This window comes from Pinus tabuliformis, chromosome 7 (genome assembly GCF_031772625.1).
Source record: "Pinus tabuliformis cultivar Carrire ecotype Pingquan chromosome 7, CPIR1, whole genome shotgun sequence".
NCBI lineage: Eukaryota > Viridiplantae > Streptophyta > Pinopsida > Pinales > Pinaceae > Pinus > Pinus tabuliformis.
Window position 1 is genome coordinate 1,364,878,689 of NC_142293.1, and position 18,765 is coordinate 1,364,897,453.

At 34.6% G+C, this 18,765-nt stretch overlaps 1 protein-coding gene across 1 annotated transcript in view; it reads left to right on the forward strand.

Annotated features, from left to right (window-relative positions):
* The window catches only part of LOC149252669 (uncharacterized), a 41,960-nt gene extending 23,439 nt beyond the window's left edge, over window positions 1-18,521 (forward strand). Inside the window, 5 exon segments of the mRNA XM_089454230.1 lie at window positions 2,560-3,658; window positions 15,973-16,281; window positions 16,396-17,280; window positions 17,282-17,743; window positions 17,882-18,521. Coding sequence (XP_089310356.1) covers window positions 2,560-3,658; window positions 15,973-16,281; window positions 16,396-17,280; window positions 17,282-17,743; window positions 17,882-18,394 — 3,268 coding nt within the window. The 3' untranslated portion in view covers window positions 18,395-18,521.
* Window positions 18,522-18,765: the final 244 nt, after the last annotated feature.

Below are 18,765 nucleotides of genomic sequence, written 5' to 3' on the forward strand. Positions count from 1 at the left end.
GTGACAAATATTTTCTCATTATGAAAATTAACCATGATCGGCTATTGTCAACCATCGTCAACAATGGTCAACCATGGTCCAATGTCATATTGTGAAAAATATTGTCTCAATATGGAAATTAAACATGGTTAACCATGGTCCAACGTCACTTTTTGACAAAGATTGTCTCAATTTGAAAATCAATCATGGTTAACCATGGTCCAATGTTGCATTCTGACAAAGATTGTGTGAATATGAAAGTCCCTTGGGTTTTAGGTCAACCATGATCCAATGTCGCATTTTGAGAAAGGTTGTATCAATATGAAAATCAATCATGGTCAACCATGGTCAATAACCATGGTCACATTGTGACAACCATGGCCGACCATGGTCAACAATAGTCCAACGTCACATTGTTACAAAGATTGTGTTGTGAAAAGCAACATGGTAAACCATGGTCAAGCATGTTTGTTTTAGGTTTTATATATCTTGGGTTTAATATTAATTTATTGGGTTTAATATTACTCCCTTGGTTTATAATCCCATGGGTTTTTAGTATTGATCCCTTGAGTTTATTATTCCGTTATTCTCTTGGGTTTTTAATCCCATGGGATTTTAGTATTAATCCCTTGAGTTTATTATTCCGTTGGGTTTATAATATCGATCCCTTGGGTTTATTCATCTAAGGGTTTATATTCCTAGGGTATAATATTATTCATAGAGTTTATAATATTAATCCTTGGGTTTAATATAAATGTCTTGGGTTTATAATCATGGTCAACCATGGTCCAACATCACATTGTGACAAAGATTGTCTCAATATGAAAATCAACCATGGTCAACCATTGTCAACCATGGTCCAATGTCACAATGTGACAAATATTGTCTCATTATGAAAATCAATCATGGTCAACTATGGTCACATTGTGACAACCATGGTCAATGATCATCAAACATCATATTGTTACAATGATTGTGTTAATATGAAAATCAACCATGGTAAACCATGGTCATCCATGTTTATTTAAGAGTTTATAATATTTATCTTAGGGTTTATATACCTTGGGTTATAATATTAATCTCTTGGGTTTAATGTTATTCCCTTAGGTTTTTAGTATTAATCTCTTGATTTATATTATCGATCCTTTAGGTTTATTAATCTAAAAGTTCATATTCCTACAATATAATATTATTCATAGAGTTTATAATATTAATCATTGAGTTTAATATAAATTCTTATTATTAATATAATATCATATAATATAATATAATAATATGAATAATCTCTTGCATTTATTAATATGTAAAGAGCTTACAATATTATTAATCCCTAGAAAACTTATAATATTATTATAAATATATAATATAATATATATTAAATTCACACTTACAACATATATCAATCACATTTAAAATTATGGTTATACTGGTAAATAAAATAATAATTTACCAAGTATCCAAAAATTCAATATCACTGTAATTTAACCAATAAAACTATTTCCCACCCTTCTCATACTTAATTGATATTTAGATTATAGCTTTGATATTTTGAATTGATTCATGTGATCTCATTTATGAGTACGATGGTATACTTGTTAGTATAAAATTTTGTATTTAAATTAAAAAATAAATATTCATGTTAAAAATGATATTTTGAATTGATTCATTTAAATATCCCAAGAGCTATTTTCTAAGTACGATGGTAACTTTTTTATTATGAAATTTTAAATTTTAAAATTAAATAATATAAAAATATATTGAAAAAAAGGATAGGAGTGCATAAGTTTAGTTAGCCTTTAATACAGAGTTATTCGCAGCTTTAGTTCGCCTAGAGTTATTCGTTCAACAATTAAATAATCATATGTATTTAGACTTCATTTCACTAAGAAAACTAAGCATGGTAATCTGGATGGGAAAAACTTAAAAGAAAAAGAAGCAGTGTTTCATTTTGCAAGATAATAATCCAGCAATTCAAAAGAAGAGTGCTTGTCGGTTTAAAAATAGTGAATCAACCATGTCACTGTTTGATTTTTAACGAAAAAACATGTAATTAATAAATGCCATCTATATGCAATCACTCCCGCAAACATACAAACCTTCGCAGTTCAGCATTTTGTATTTGAAACAAAGGATTTCCGTGTGATGCACCAGGCTTTTTCCATGTGAAAATATACTCTATTTATACTGAAATTGTAATATTGGAGCAACTCTGCTGCCTGGTTTGAAATTCCAATCACGTTAATCAAGTTGGATGAGCATTATATATATATATATATATATATATATATATATATATATATATAACCCTGCATGAAATCAATAACGTTTCATCGACTCAAGAAGCAATTATTTAAAAAGCATAAATTTTGTTTTATACTTGTGAAAATATTGTCTGCATTTTGAAAGGATGTAGACATGGAAACATTGTTTTTAAAATTAAGAAGCGAACAAAATAAACTCGAGTATTTTGTAATGGCGGTCTCTATGCTTATATTTTTGTATATAATGTTTGAAGAATTTTGTTGCAACTTAAATTTTAATATTAAAAAAACTGATATAACATGATATTCTGGAGCGCAGTCAAGAAGGTAAGCTGCTGAAGAAAGTAGTGCAAGATGTTCTAAAGGAGGTGAATAAATCACCATTAGAAGTAGCCAGATTTCCAGTTGGCCTGAGCAAGAGGGTTGAGCAACTTATGACATTACTGGAATCAAACCCAGATGGAAATAAAGCCACTGTCGTGGGTGTTGTAGGCATGGGAGGTGTGGGAAAAACCACTCTTGCCAAAGCTACATACAATCAAATCCGCTCTGATTTCATAGCCACTACTTTCCTAGATGTCAAAGAGTTAAGTGAGAGACATGGGTTAACGGCCTTGCAAGAAATAATTACACGCGATCTGCTGGATTTCGACTGTAAAATTCGGAACGTAGACGAAGGCAAAGTGCTCCTGAGGAGGCGTCTTAATAAAGCCACGGGTATTCTTGTTGTTTTGGACAATGTTGATACTTTTGATCAGCTGGAAGCTCTAATGGTTTCAGAAATTCTTGGGCCAAGTTGCAGAGTACTGGTCACTACTCGAGATAAGAGAATACTGGAGCTCTCGAAAATTTCTAAGATATATGAAGCTACGAGACTCAACATTGACGAGGCAACAGAACTCTTTTCTCGCCATGCTTTTCTCAGTCCCCGGCCTAGTGTTGGTTTCGATGATTTGGTCCTAAAATTTGTGGAGATCTTGGATGGACTTCCGCTCTCTTTGGAAACGTTTGGGAGTCATCTATATGGGAAAACGGAGAGAAAAGAATGGGAAGCTATATTGCGCAAAATCTCCAGAATTCTGCCTCGGAACATCAAAGAAAGACTGAAAGTCACGTTGGAAGGACTTGATGAAGAAGAGAAATCAATGTTCCTGGACGCTGCTTGCTACTTGGTGAGGGAAGCTAAGAATACAGCTATACGTATATGGGATGCTTCTGGATGGAGTGGATGGCTTGGCTTTGAGACTCTTGAGCAAAAATGCTTGATTCAGGTCGACCATCTGGACAGAATAACAATGCACGATCATCTGCGGGACATAGGAAAGGACATGGTCGATCAGGAGTCCAAGGATTTTCCAGGTCGTCGAAGTCGTCTTTGGCGCCCTAATGATATCATCAAAGCACTTGCAGAAAATACCGTATGTAGATTGTTACTAGCCTTTCTTCGCACTTAATCTTTCTTAAAGTGGTTTTTCTTACTATGGTCTTTGATTATGTAGGAAACTTTGTGATATGTAAACATAGTGCACAGTAAAAATAAAGAACGAAAAAAAAAACTGAAACTGCTGTGCATGCATATAACACATAAAATTTATATGGCTCCACATGCCTACTTAACGTAGAACTTGAATAAGTTTAAACTAAGTTTTCTAACAAACTAAATTGCTAAATATCTTTACATTACAACTATTTTAATTAAATTCTTCTTTTGTCTAACTTATCTTTCACAACCGGTCCATGGTACAGATTTTGCGCTGCTTCCTCAGCTTATTACACTTTCTTTTTAGCTTGATTTCCCTAAATTGATATTGACCCCATGAAATATGGCTGGAATTTCCCTAAATTGATATTGACCCCATGAAATATGGCTGGAGCTAAACGTTCGGATCATTAAACTGAAGTGATAGCTGAAATATTACTAAAAGGAATTGTTGATTAAATATTACCACGCGGATTGTTGACTTTGATGAGTATAAGATACTCTCTTAAAAGTTCAAAGTCTCTTCAAACAATACTTTTTTTAATATATTTGTAAGTTCACTGTGCAATTTCATATATATAATCTTTATTGTGTTTATGAAATACTATAGAAAATTAGTTATCATGGTAGTTATTCCAGAAGAATTAGTTATCATAGAAGATGAGAGATTATTATACTCAAAATAATATTATTATATTTAAATTATTCTAAATTTAAATTTAATAATATCTTTATTAATATGGTTATCACATGAAAAATAATATAATAAAGATTATTATACTCAATAGAATATTATTATATCTAAAGTGTTCTAGATTTAAATATAATAAGATCCTTATTAATATTAACTATCACATAAAAAGTGATATAATAAATTGTTTATTTAAAACGTATGAACTAGCTTTCGAGCCCATTTAAAACATATCTTGATGTGATTTTTTAGTGATTTATATTTCTCTTCCAATTTATATGACTATAGTCAATTGGGAAACTTTTAAGGATGGAAAATTATCTTGAAGTTTAAAAATATTGGCAAATCTAATTAGTCCCTAGCATGAAAACTATAAAACGTTTATTGGTGTATTTATAAAATTATTCAAATTTATAATGATTTTATATATACTCTCTATATAATGTTGTGATTGTTAAGGTAAAATAATTTTATATTGTAGAATTTGGGCGAATCATTTTTATAAAAAATGGAAATTAGCAAATGTATTTTTGGAAAATTCATGGAAAATTAGCCCACCTACCAATATTAGCTCTTAAATTTTTCCATATAACCAACTAGTCCAATATTATTAAACATCTTTGCTTAACTTTAGACTTATATTTACTAGTGTTGGTATTGGCTTTCTCTTCAACCTGATAAATCTTTTCAATATATCCTTTACATATTTGGTTTAGTTTGAGATATCAAAATACCCTTTTTTAGTATTTTAATCTCAATTTTAATCTTAATTGCAAGAAAGTATTTAAAAGTTCATATTTGATATTTTTGATTCTTTCTTTAGTGTTTTTTTGAATGGTTCTATAAATAAATTTATATTTCTTCCTAAAAAAATTATTTATATATAAAACAATAATTAAAATTTCACCTTAATCATTAAATTTGATGTAAATTCTATTATTACTTTTCTTAAAATAATCATTCAGCTAGTATGAGGCAATACTACTTATACCAAACGCTACTATATCAATCCTTTCAATATATACTTATTTTTTAACATTCCATTTATAAAGACTATTTTTACATCCATCTCATTCATTTTTTATTAATATAAAAGAGCTAATATTTCGAAGAAAATTCTTAGTATTTCCTCATTTATTATACGAGCAAAGGTTTCATTATAATCTTATGCTATTATTTATATTATTTAGCCATAAACCATTCTTTGTGTATCAATTTTTCCTTATATATTATAGACCCATTTCATGCGAATAAATTAATTTTCCCTTTAGAAGATTTACTAACTCCCACTTCTCATTTATATCAATTCCTTGCATTTCTTAATCCATATTATCATAACATTATTTTTTTGTTTTATTGCATACTCAAGGTAAAAAAAAAAATCATCAATTCATTATCATCACCAAAATTGGATGTTTCATATATCTTATTCAAACTACAACTACTTGATTTCCTTGAGTTATTGCTACGATGATAGGTTGAAAAGGGTGAATCATTTATTCGTTTTACAAGATGATAGGTTGAAGAGGATGAATCATTTATTCCTTTTACAACGGGAATACTAGATGGAGCATTAACCTAAGGAACAACTTTGATCTTGTTAACATAGGTGTTGTTGTGGCAATATCTTATGTGTTATTTAATAATTCAATAAGAAGAATTATTGTGCCAACACTTCTCCGTAGACACTTTATATTTCATCTTCTATAAAGACCACATATTTGTCGATTAATAATTTTATTCTATAAAAAAATGTGTAGTTTATGCCTTCAATTCCTAATACATATAATAAATATGTATTTTTCCCTTTCCCTTTTATCATCTCATTTTTTCTTTTTTTTTCATGGGGTATGTGTGCATGTGCTACACAACAAGAAAAATAGAGTTTTCAATATTGGGATTTGTCATGTTCCATGCCTCTCGTGTAATCATGTTAAGAACACTTTCTATAGAGTTTTCAATATTGGGATTTGTCATGTTCCATGCCTCTCGTGTAATCATGTTAAGAACACTTTCTATAGGATATCTATTCAAAAAATAATCATACCTCTTGCTTTATCATGTTATAGGAGATATATTCAACAAATAAATCATAATTTCCATTTCTTCACCCAATATTCATTAAATAATCCTCCAGGCTTTAGCATACTTCTAGCGGCTTCTCCAATTACTCTATTTTTCTACACCACACTACTCTAGTTCATACCTTGCAGTAAGTTGTTGATATGTATTCCTCTCTTTATCAATATTTATAATTAAAATTTATAGGAATAAATGACTTTGTTTTTCAACTAAAGCCTTAAATTGCTTGAAAATTCTAAAAATAATATATCTATATTTAAGAATAAACCCATGTTTTTTTATTTATTGAAATCATGCATACTATTATAAAATATCAATTATTATCTAAATAGTGAGCTTGCACACAACTATAAATATGTTAATGAATAACTGATGTAGATATATTTCTATCCATGATTTACAAAAGGGAAAAGCATTTATATATTATTTCCAAAATTGCATCCTTTACATATTTTATTAGGTTATTGATCCAAAAATATTTTGCTTATAGATGTGTTAAAGAATTACATGCATAAATTGTAGCTTAACATAGAAAACTTAATGTGCACATGAGAGAAGAGGAGGAACACATAAAGCATGAAAGAAGACAACAAGACTTGATAACGAAGTTCTTCTGACTTGGACTATGTCTCTGGGCCCTGCTTGATCAAGGTGGATGCCTTCATTCATTAAGTGGCATGAGAAAGAAGAGTACAAACATCACCTAAAAAAAGGAGTTTTATACATCCATACTGAAAAAAGGTCAAAAAATGCAGAAATGTGATGGAGAAATGGACAACGCCATTGCATTCGTGGCATCGAGAAGTACTGAAACCATACAAAATTTGTCAAATTATGACAAAGTGAAAATTCGACCCTCCTTCAAAATTCTGCCTCGAACTGCGTGCACTGCCTCCTCTGTCTGGGTGCACTGACAAATTGCATTTAAGTATAAAATGGGCGGCGAACTTTTCAACGAAATTGTTTTCGGGTAGTTGTTGGAAAGTCCGGTTAATATGGAGGAGGTCGTGCGGTCAAACCCTGCCTCCTCCTTTTACATATAACAATTTCCTTTTTTTTTTAACTTTCACAAACCAAAAAATCTAAAAAATGAAAGTTTGGTTGGGCCGGGCCCGCCCACCGTACCCACCTCCGTTGGTCATCCTTTAAATGCTGGTGTATATTGTGGGTTGGGTCCATGCCCCAAGGGTCAGCCCACCCAACTCCGTTGTTTTGTTTCATGGTGTGGTTTGTGGCTCTGTGGGAGGGGACAGGGGTCATGGCCCGCCCCTCCACCACATATGATTTTTTTTTTTTTTAATATGTGGTTATGAGTTGGGGTGGCAGGGTTGGTGGCTCGCCACCCCCATTCTTTATATTTTTTTTGTTAATAAAAACAAATTATGCATTTTTGGAAATTCGATTTTTGATCGAAGGAGTATTTTTAATGAGGCCACAATTTTTCCTAGAATCTGGCCGGAGTTGGCCAGATTCTGTCTGTTGGAAAAGTTCAAATTATGCCTTCATTAATCGTGCCAAGTGATCAAAAGTCAACTGAACTTTGACTGGTTCTATCTCCTTCATTCGAACTCGAATTGGAGTGTCGTTCACGCCGTTGGAATCAGGGCAACGAGCACTTTGATTTGATGTCAAGTTCATTGCCTTTCTACCACTTTGAAATTTGAGCCTTTTCCATGCCACTGGTGTCTGGAGATCCACCTGGACCAATCCTCCCCATTGAGGAGCTTTTGGACCACCAAAAGCTTTATCAATCAATTGGCAAGTGAGGGAATTGTTCCCTCACTCTTTCTTTTTCTAGCCATTTTTCCTTGCTATGGTGCATCCCCTTAAAACCAACTCGAAGTTATTTCACATCTCCCCGTCGTGAAGTTCTAGTTCTTATTCAAGGATGATGTTTTCAGATAACTCCTCGAGACACTCTGGTGGAAAGGCATCAATTGTAGGAATTATGCCCACATCCTCGGTGTCCATAACCAATGGTGGCTCATACAGCTTTAAGTTCTCCACATTCACTACGGAGTACATTTGCATATATATCGGCAAATCGAGACGAAAGGAATTGTTTCCAATCTTCTCCAAAATGGTGAATCAACCATACCGGATTGGGCGCAACTTCTTCCCTTCTCCCTTCATCCTGTCCTTGCTAATATGGAACCACACTTTGTCGCCCACTTGAAATTGATGGTCGGCTCGCTGTTTATCATGTTGAGCCTTGTACCGGGCTTGAATTTTCTCCAATTGTTCCTGTATTTCTTGGTGAATCAACTGGATCCATTGAATGAAGTGTTGTGCTTTGTCCCTCTTATCACATCCACTGGAGTCATCTTCCCTTCCAGGGACCATATCAAAAGGGTCTTTTGGTAGGTAGCCAAAACATGTCTCAAATGGTGAACGATGTGTAGATGAGTGCACTGCTCGATTGTAGGAATGTTGCACATATGGAAGATGATCACCCCACAACTTAGGATGTTTCCCACAATAGCCTCACAACAAGTGCACCATGGTGCGGTTTACAACCTCTGTCTGTCTGTAAGTCCGTGGATGGAATCCCATGCTTCTTTTCAACTCGGTGTCCATCATCTTCCACAAGCTAGTCCAAAACACTCCGAGAAAGCGAGAGTACCGATCTAACACAATCGATGCATTGAACCCAAAATGGACCCAAACATGCTGAAAGAAAAGATAAGCAGTCTTCTCTGTAGTGGTCTGCTTTTTACAAGGCATTAAAATACACATCTTACTAAAACGGTCAATGATGACATAAAATAGTTGTGAATTTTCCTAGACAAAGGCAAACCTCCTACAAAATCCATCGACACACTTTCCCATGGACGACTCGGAATAGGGAGAGGTGTGTAGAGCCCGATTTTCTATTAGAGGGCTTTGAAACAGAACACATCACACACCCCTTTACGTAGCGAGTCACAATGTTCTTCATATGAGGCCAAAAACAAAATCTTTGTACATGACAAAAAGATTTTTCAATACAAAAATGACCAGACACAAGGGAGGTGTGGGCCTCCTGGATTACATGTACCCTTTCGCTTATGGATATGCACAATTTTCCAAGGTGATACAACAATCTCCCTTGCAAGTGATAGTTGTCCACCTGTGAACCATGGGTTAGTTTTGCATAAATCTCTTTAAAGTCATAATCGTTAGCATATTGTTCAACATAACTTTCAAAAGATAATGAAGCATTATGAAAAATAACAGAAGCAGAAATAGGAGGGCAAGATAGCATATCAGCCACTTTGTTTCTAGTGCCCTTCTTATACTTTATTACCAGATGAAACTCTTGAAGAAAACCCATCCACCTAAAATGACGAGATTGTTGCAACTTGGTTTGTCACTGAAGATACTGCAAGGGCTGATGATTCATATGGATGATGGTCTCCTCGCCGATCAGGTAGTGTTTCCACTTTTTCGCACTCTGGACCAAGGCATATAACTCCTTGTCATCAGTGGGATAGTTTATCACAGCCTGAGAGAACTTCTCTGAATGGTAACATATCGGCTTCTTTTGTTGCATCAGTACAGCTTCCATGGCATATCCATTGGTGTTTGTTTTGATCTCGAATGGTTGTTGGAGATCTGGTAAGGCCAAGACTAGTGCGATGCTGATATTTTCTTTCAATGTTTCGAAGGACTTCTGCTGCTTTCCTCCCCATTGAAAGACTTTCTTTACACTTGTCAATGTGTGTAAAGGTGCTGCAATAATAGAGAAATTGGCAATAAATCTCCTCCAATATTGTACTACACCCAAAAAGCTGCGAACCTCGGTTACACTAGTAGGCTTAGGCCAATTTACAATTGCTTCAACTTTAGAAGGATCAATTTTTAGCTGACCATGACCAACAATATGACCTAGGTAAACCAAAGAGGTTTTCCCAAACTCATACTTTGACAATTTTACATAGAGTTTTTCGTTTTTCAATACATCAAGTACTTTCTTCACATGACATACATGTTCATTCCAAATTTTATAAAGATAAGAATATCATCTAGATAGGCAAGAACATATTTATCAATGAAAGCCATAAAGAGATCATTCATGACCCTCATGAAAGTGGTTGGAGCGTTGCAAAGTCCAAATGGCATCACCATCCATTCAAACAACCCCGGTTTGGTCTTGAAAGCAGTTTTCCACACATCTTGCTCTGCAATTCGGACCTGGTGATAACCACTATGGAAATCCAATTTGGTGAAATAGATAGCATTCTTTAACTCATCTAATAAGTCATCAATGCGGGGAAGAGGGTAATGATTTTTCACTGTGATTTTGTTCAGTGCTTTGTAATCCATGCACATCCTCCATGTGCCATCTTTCTTTGAAACTAAGACAATCGGTGAGCCACATGGAGAAGTGCTCTGTCTGATGACCCCTTGGTTCAATAGTTCCTGTACCTATGTTTTGATCTCCTCCATTTCAATGGTCGACATCCTATACATGCCAATATTTGGTAAAGGAGCATCATGCTGCAAATGGATCTCATGTTGGATTTCCCTCTTCAGAGGTAATCCCTTTGGTTCCTGAAACATCTCATCATAGTTAGAAATTAATTCACATAATTCCTTTTTATGCACATGATCACAACCATGGAAAGCATCAGATAATTCTGCATCTTCCCCCCTTACAACCATAAGCATGCAACCCTTACTGGAATTCACCAACCTCTTCATTTGTCCTGCACTTACAAGGCTGGCATTGATTTTAGTTTGATGAGCCCTTACAATATATTCTACCCCATCTTTTGTGATTTGGTATTTGTTTTCATGACGGAAGAAGATTTCCTTTCTATCATATAGATATGGACTCCCTAACACCATGCCATAGATATCCAATGGTATCACATCAAGTTTTACCTCATCCACTAACTTAGAAGCGATCACAACTTTAACCTTACACTGCTTAGTTACATCCAATTTTGCTTTATCATGTATCCATCCAAGTGGGTAAGGTTTTGGGTGTGGTTTGGTTTCCAAGTCTAGCTTCTTTACCAAGGACTCTGAAATTAAGTTTGCTTGGGATCTGATATCAAATAGAGTTTCCACTTTTGTATGATTTATGATAACTCTAATATGAAATAGCTCAATTCTCTTTTGTTCATTAGGAAGAGACTCATCTATTGAACTAGTACCTTCACGTGATTCAGAATTAACATGAGGTGTAAGAGTACCTTTTTTTCCTACTGTTGTGATCAATGCTTCATCTCCGAAATCGGATCCAAGGTCTTACTGCACAGTTGCCACTGTCTTCTGCTTGCCTTTTCCTCCATGCTTCTTTGGTCTCTTTTCCGGGTACTGTTTCCAACAATTATCGTCATCATGACCTTCCTTTTTACAGTGAGTGCAATAAGGTATTTCTCCTTCATCTTTCTTGGTTGATTCCATCCTCTTCTCCTTTCCTTTTCCTTTCACTTTGGGTTTGCCATTTGGAGTTTTGAAAGGTGGTTTCTTGAAATGATCATCTCTTTCATTTTTTCCCTTGTTCTCAAGATGATTTGCCTTCACACTAGTGAACTCAATAGTAGTTGGTTCAAACAATAATAATGAATGTCTAAGGTAACTATGTAATGATCCAATATACTTAGTTACTACTTCAGGTGAGTCAAGTGCAATGCCCAAATTAAGTGGCTGTTTTCTAAATTCCTCTGTAAAGCTTTGAACATCCTCACCTCTACCTTGCCTTAAGTATTTCCAATCCATTAAGGATTTTTATTTGTAACCCAAGGAATAAAATTGCTATTTTAATGTAGAAAGGAAACCAGGCCATGAGGAAAGAAGATTACCCACACTCTTATTGCTTCGCAATTTGCTCTCCCACCAAACAAGAGTGGTGCTACTCAGTCGAAGAGAGGCCAACTGAATCGTTTCCTTGTCCTCTTCGGTCTGCTGAATCCTATAGTAGATTTCAATCTGCCTAATCCAGTTATTAAGCTTTTTTGCATTACTTTCATCGTTAAACATGGGAAGATCAAATTTGACATCTAATTTAAAGAAAGGTTTCTTAGATGCATCCCTTGAATTTCTATGATGATGGTGATGAGATGAAGAAGAAATTTCACTCGTGGAAGGAGAACGAAGGGGTTCTTCACCATTTCCATGCACTGAACCTTTTTCTTCTGGTTTTCTCTCTTCTGCTTTCTCCAGCCTTGAAAGCAATTGAACAAAATTCTCTACCATTGTATAGAAGGTTTTGCGGAAATTCTGCTCCTCTTCATGATGAGCCTCTTCATCTACCATGTTTCTCCTTCGATGTGCATGTCCCGTTTCGGGATCGAAAGACTTTAGTTTCCTTTTGCCTCTTTGGAGCTTGTTTCTTGTTAGCATACAAACATGCAATTCACATCTAAAAAATACTAGCTCTGATACCATTTGATCGCAAAATCTTTTGCTTATAGATGTGTTAAAGAATTACATGCATAAATTGTAGCTTAACATAGAAAACTTAATGTGCACATGAGAGAAGAGGAGAAACATATAAAGCATGTAAGAAGACAACAAGACTTGATAATGGAGTTCGTCCGACTTGGACTACGTCTCCAGGCCCTACTCGATCAATGGGGAGGCCTTCATTCATCAATTGGCATGAGAAAGAAGAGTACAAGCATCCGTTACAAAAAGGAGGTTTATACCTCCATACTGAAAAATGGCCAAAAATGTAGAACTATGATGGAGAAATGGACAACGCCATTGTGTTCATGGCATCGAGAAGCACTGAAACCATATAAAATTTGTCAAATTCTGATAAAGTGAAAATTCAGCTCTCTTGCAAAATTTTGCCTCGAACTGTGTGCACTGCCTCCTCTGCCTGGGCACACTGACAAACTGAGTTTAAGTATAAAATGGGTTGCAGATTTTTCAACGAAACTGTTGTAGGGCAGTTGGTGGAAGGTCTAGTTAATATAGAGGAGGTTGGGCGGTCAAACCACGCCTCCTCCTTTTACATATAACAATTTCCTTTTTTTTTAACTTTCACAAACCAAAAATTTTTAAAAATGAAAGTTTGGTTGGGCTAGGCCTGCCTTGGGTGGCCTGCCCACTATACCCACCTCCATCAGTCGTCCTTTAAATGCTAGTGTATGTTGTGGGTTGGGTCCATGCCCCAAGGGCTGGCCCACCCAACTCCGTTGTTTTGTTTCATGGTGTGGGTTGTGGCTCCGTGGGAGGGGCCGAGGGTCATGGCCTGCCCCTCCACCACATATGATTTTTTTTTTTTTTTATATGCGGTTATGAGTTGGGGTGGTGGGGTTGGTGGCCTACCATCCCCTTTTTTTCTATATTTTTTTTGTTAATAAAAACAAATTATGCATTTTTGGAGATTCGATTTTGGACGGAAGGAGTCTTTTTTCCGTCCGCTGGAGAAGTTCAAATTATGCCTTCATTAATCCTGCCTAGTCATCAAAAGTCAACCCAACTTTGATGGCCTCTATCTTCTACATCCGGACTCGAATTGGAGTGATGTTCACACCGTTAGAATCAGGGCGATGAGCACTTCGATCTGATATTAAGCTCATTTCCTTTCCAATTTCATCCTTTTCCATGCCACTGGTGTCTAGAGATCCACCTGGATCAATTATTCAAATAAAATTGGTAGTTTTACTATTTGCTTCGTTTATAACAAATTTAACTTACAATTAACTTATTGCAAAAGTGACCGTATCTTACTTATTAAAGCAGAAGCGACCATATCTTACATTCCACAACCTAAATTTTCAAATTAGTTTCAAAAGCAATTTAATATTCATTTGTATGATTAAAAGAAATTTTCTTATGTTTGTCATCTTAATTATTGCAATTGAATTATTAGTGTCATTTCTATCAAGAATAAAACATTGTTAATCATTTAGACTAATTATATAATATTAATAAGAATATGTTTTAAACAAGAGATATTAGTTTAATATCTCATTGCATGTTGTATATAAAGATGGATCTTTTACTTGCTATTTTCTATTTTTTCTTTAATTTTATCTCTACCTCTTTTATGCTCTTTTGAAAAACTACTTCATCATTAAAACCAGCACCTCTATTGCTACTAAAGTTCCCACTTCCACTACCTTTGGTAAGAAACACTTCTATTACTAAATGATTTACCTCTATCTTTGATTACAAGATCTAAAAGTTTGTTTATAAAAATCTATCACTCATCTATTCATTCTTTGTTCCTAGATTTGTTAAAAAACCTATAAACTCTTCAAGAAACATTCCAATTAAATCCTCTTATCCCTTATATTGCTAAAACAATGAGATCAAAAAAAAAAGAAATGCGAATAAGAAGAAGTGCCTCCAGTAGTTCTACTTTGATTAATTAAGTTCATGGTATTAGTAAAAAAATAATTGTCTAAGGAAAACTCTTTCATTTACATATTTTTAACATCACTTCTTAATAATGTAACCTAAAAATTTAGGTTGTTACATACTTTCTATTTGTTCTTGCAAAGTGTCCCATCTTTACTTAGATGTTGTAGTTGGTGTTATTCTCGGGAAAATGGAGTCTTCTATCATTCTTCATATAAAGTAAAGAGCTTTAGTGTACTTCTTATTTTGCTTTAATAAGTTCTTTTCAATTTCACTAAGTGCAATCTAATCTATTCAACTTAACTAAGTGTGTTAAATGTAATCTAATCTATAAAATTAAGAAAGCCATTTTAAACCAGCTCTAAAATAAATCCACATAAAATATTATAATTCTGGTCATTGAGCTGTCATACTTATTACCAACCAGCTTTAAAAACTTAAAAGAAAACACCAAAATCCTCCCGAATTCTACTCTAATATCAATACAAAGGAAGAAAAAATAAAATTCATAAAAAAAAATAAAAAATACAATATATTTTGAAATTACTGGTGCAAGTAACAAAGATTTATATCGTCTACATATTTTTATTATAATCAGCATTCCTGCGTTTTCTTTCTCCTCTCCGCTAATACCGTCTACTTCGACATGCAAGGATGAATACAATTCTATTATTTATAACAAACGAAGCTACTAATTATCTAACCAATTATGATCATATTTACTAAATTATTTATATAATTTGCTAAAATAGCTTTGATGGGCTCAGCTTTCCTGATCGAGAAGCTCCACAAGTTTCCATGGTAGATGAGGGAAAGTCAAGAGAGGCTGGTTAGCTGTGGGAGAAGTGAGTGCAGGTCATTAATTTCATAGAGAGTTAATCAAGATTATTAATTTCAACGAAATAACGAGTCCCCGCTACGCATGGAGAACTTCAAGAGAAGAAATTCAATAGGACAAATTATATTTAACTAACAGAAGTAACAGAAATTGCAGAATATATCTAAAACCCAAAATTTTAGTGATTATGCCAAGCAGTATTCTCCCATTTCTAGCGATTCACAGAACATCTGTCCAAATTGTTTTGAGGGGCCATTCAAGCATTTTTATCTAATCTATATCTACGTCAACTCCAGATTAGAATTGTTATATACTGATAACTGGTGTGCACAAACAGGGAACCGAAGCTGTGAGAGGCCTCAGTTTTGCTTCAGGGTCTTCCAATTTATCTAATAACAATGAATCGGGAGCTCTAACCACTTGGCCGGCAGAATCTTTATCTCATATGAATAATTTGAAATTACTTGTACTGGAAGGCAGTTCTTTTGCCGGTGATTTCAGTAAATTACCTGAAAATCTTCTGTGGCTTCGTTGGTGGGACTTCCCTTATCAATGTCTACCTTCAAATATTCCACTTGGAAGATTAGCGGTTCTGGACCTTGCTAGAGGAAGACTGATCACTTTGTGGGACGAGGATTACTCTCAGGTATAAATCCTGGTAAAAACTATTCTAGTATAGATTACTTTTTACAGTTATCCATTCTCATCGCTCTTTTGTTTTGTGTTTGAACAGTTAAAAAGTCTCATGATTGTAATGCAGCTTCCTCTCAACCTGCTAGAGCTCAACTTAACAGATTGCAACCAGCTTCAACGGGTTCCAAAATACATAAGCGAGATGAGGGTTCTGCAGAAAGTAATTCTTAAACGTTGTAGAGTTCTTACTACTCTTCCTCAAGAATTTTCTGATCTGTATTTCCTGGAACATCTAGATATGACTCACTGTACAAGGCTTTTATCATTGCCTACTAACTTTGGACGACTCAAACATTTGAAACATTTAGATTTAAGCTCTTGCTCAAAATTAAAGCTGTTACCAGATTCATTCAACCAACTGTTACAGATAAAGTTCCTAAGCTTTGCAAAATGTAAAAACTTGAACATCGGGTCCAACATCCTTGCGATGTCTTCAAGCCTTGAATATATGGATTTCCAAGGTTGCCATAAGGTACAGGTGTTGCCTTGTAATATTGCCTCTCAGAGGCACCTTAAATGGCTCTACATTCAGTGTAAGATATTGAAACAACTGCCAGAAGACTTGGGAGAACTTATTCGTTTGACGGTTCTCACACTGGAATGCCCGCAGATAACGGAAATTCCAGTTTCTTTGGGTGATCTAATTCACTTAGAATATCTTGGAATTACATCCCCTGGGCTACTTATCCTTCCTGAAAGTATTGGACGACTTAAAGTCTTAAAAGAATTGACAATCAAAGGTCGTCTACTGTCATATTTACCTGATTCAATAGGACAGCTCAACAATCTCCAGAGTCTATTTCTGGTGGACTGTAAAGCACTTAAAAACCTGCCTCCCAGTTTTGAAAACCTTATAAAACTAGTAACTTTGGATATCTATGATGCTCCCAATCTTCGGATTCATCGTGGAATTTTAGATGGTTTGAGAAGCCTAGAGTTGTTATCTCTATATAGGATGTAAATCTCTAGCTGATGGTTGCATTACTTCACTTTGCCAAAATACACAAGCACTTAGAAGGGTGAGACTCTGCAAAATGAAAGTCGAGAACTGCCTCAGAATTCCAGAGCATAATTCTTCAAGACTTCAAACTCTGGTCTTCTACGCTTGTAGAAACTTGGTCACGGTTGAAATTTGTTCCACCACCTTGACAGTAGTCGAGCTCAAATATTGCCACGAGTTGGAGACAATTTCAGGGTTTTCTACTTCTATGAGACTAACTGAATTGTGTCTCAGAAACTGTGAAACGTTATCCAAGGTGACAGATTTGGGAGATTTAAGATGCCTGGAAACTCTTGACATAAGTGGGTGTTCGAGATTATTCTGTATAGAAGTCCTCAATCTATTCAGGCAGTTGCAGGTGCTAAATATTTCTGTTATCCATGAAACCGTTCATAAGCAATCTGAATGGTTGCAGGTAAGTTTGATTAAATTCCATTATTTGTCTTTTATATATATATATATATATAGTTTGTTAGTTTGTTTCAATAAGATATATATAGTTAGTTTGTTTGTTTCAATAAGATATTGAGATTTGATGATACTTTGCAAACAGAAACTACCGTCTCCACTAGAACTCAGAATAAGTGCAGATTCAGTTTTCACTAATTTGAGCGAGGGACTGAGCCACGTACTGAGGCCTTTTCAGCGAATGGAAAAATATAAACACGGGAATGGATTAGAATTCACAATTCCATCAGACATGGAGATGCCATGCGGTGCAGTCATAATATGTTTTGCTACTTCTCATCTTGTACATGACAGGGATGACCATGAGATTATGCTGGATTTTTTCCTTGAGCATGATAAAAGAGTAAGGTCGGTTGCTCCTTGGTATACAAAGAATGCAGACCTTATACATCTGTATATATTCTCTGCCGACATTTTCTGGGTTAGGGTTATGAGAGGTGGGGATGTGATGATCATAAAGCCCGATGTACAGAATGAGATTCCTATTTCGCTGGGGGAAGGATGGACGTATATGGTTCCCCGAGGAGAAGAATTGGATGTGGAGAATGTTAGGAATGCTTTTCTTGTGGATATTGGGAATGGGAAAATCCAAAATTGATCGAACATAGTATGCTACAAGGGTTTGTTGTACACGGATTGACATGAAGCTTGTGCAAGGAAAGTAGATTCATGGACTCTCCTAGAATATATTTTTAATTTCGTAAACACAAAAGCTAAAAACATTATATATGTCAAAATAATAATTCCTAAAATATTATATTAACTCTTTTGATATGAGCGTTTTTATTTTATTTTATTAGTTTTTAAATTTTCCATAATATAGATAGTTTTATTTAATTTATGAGGGTAGTTTAAATGATAATGAATAAACGCCATCTTTTCCTTAAAGTTGAACAGTCCGATTTTTATTATTATACCTAATAGTTTTAATTATCATTTCTTATAAAACGTTATTGTTTTATTAAAAGA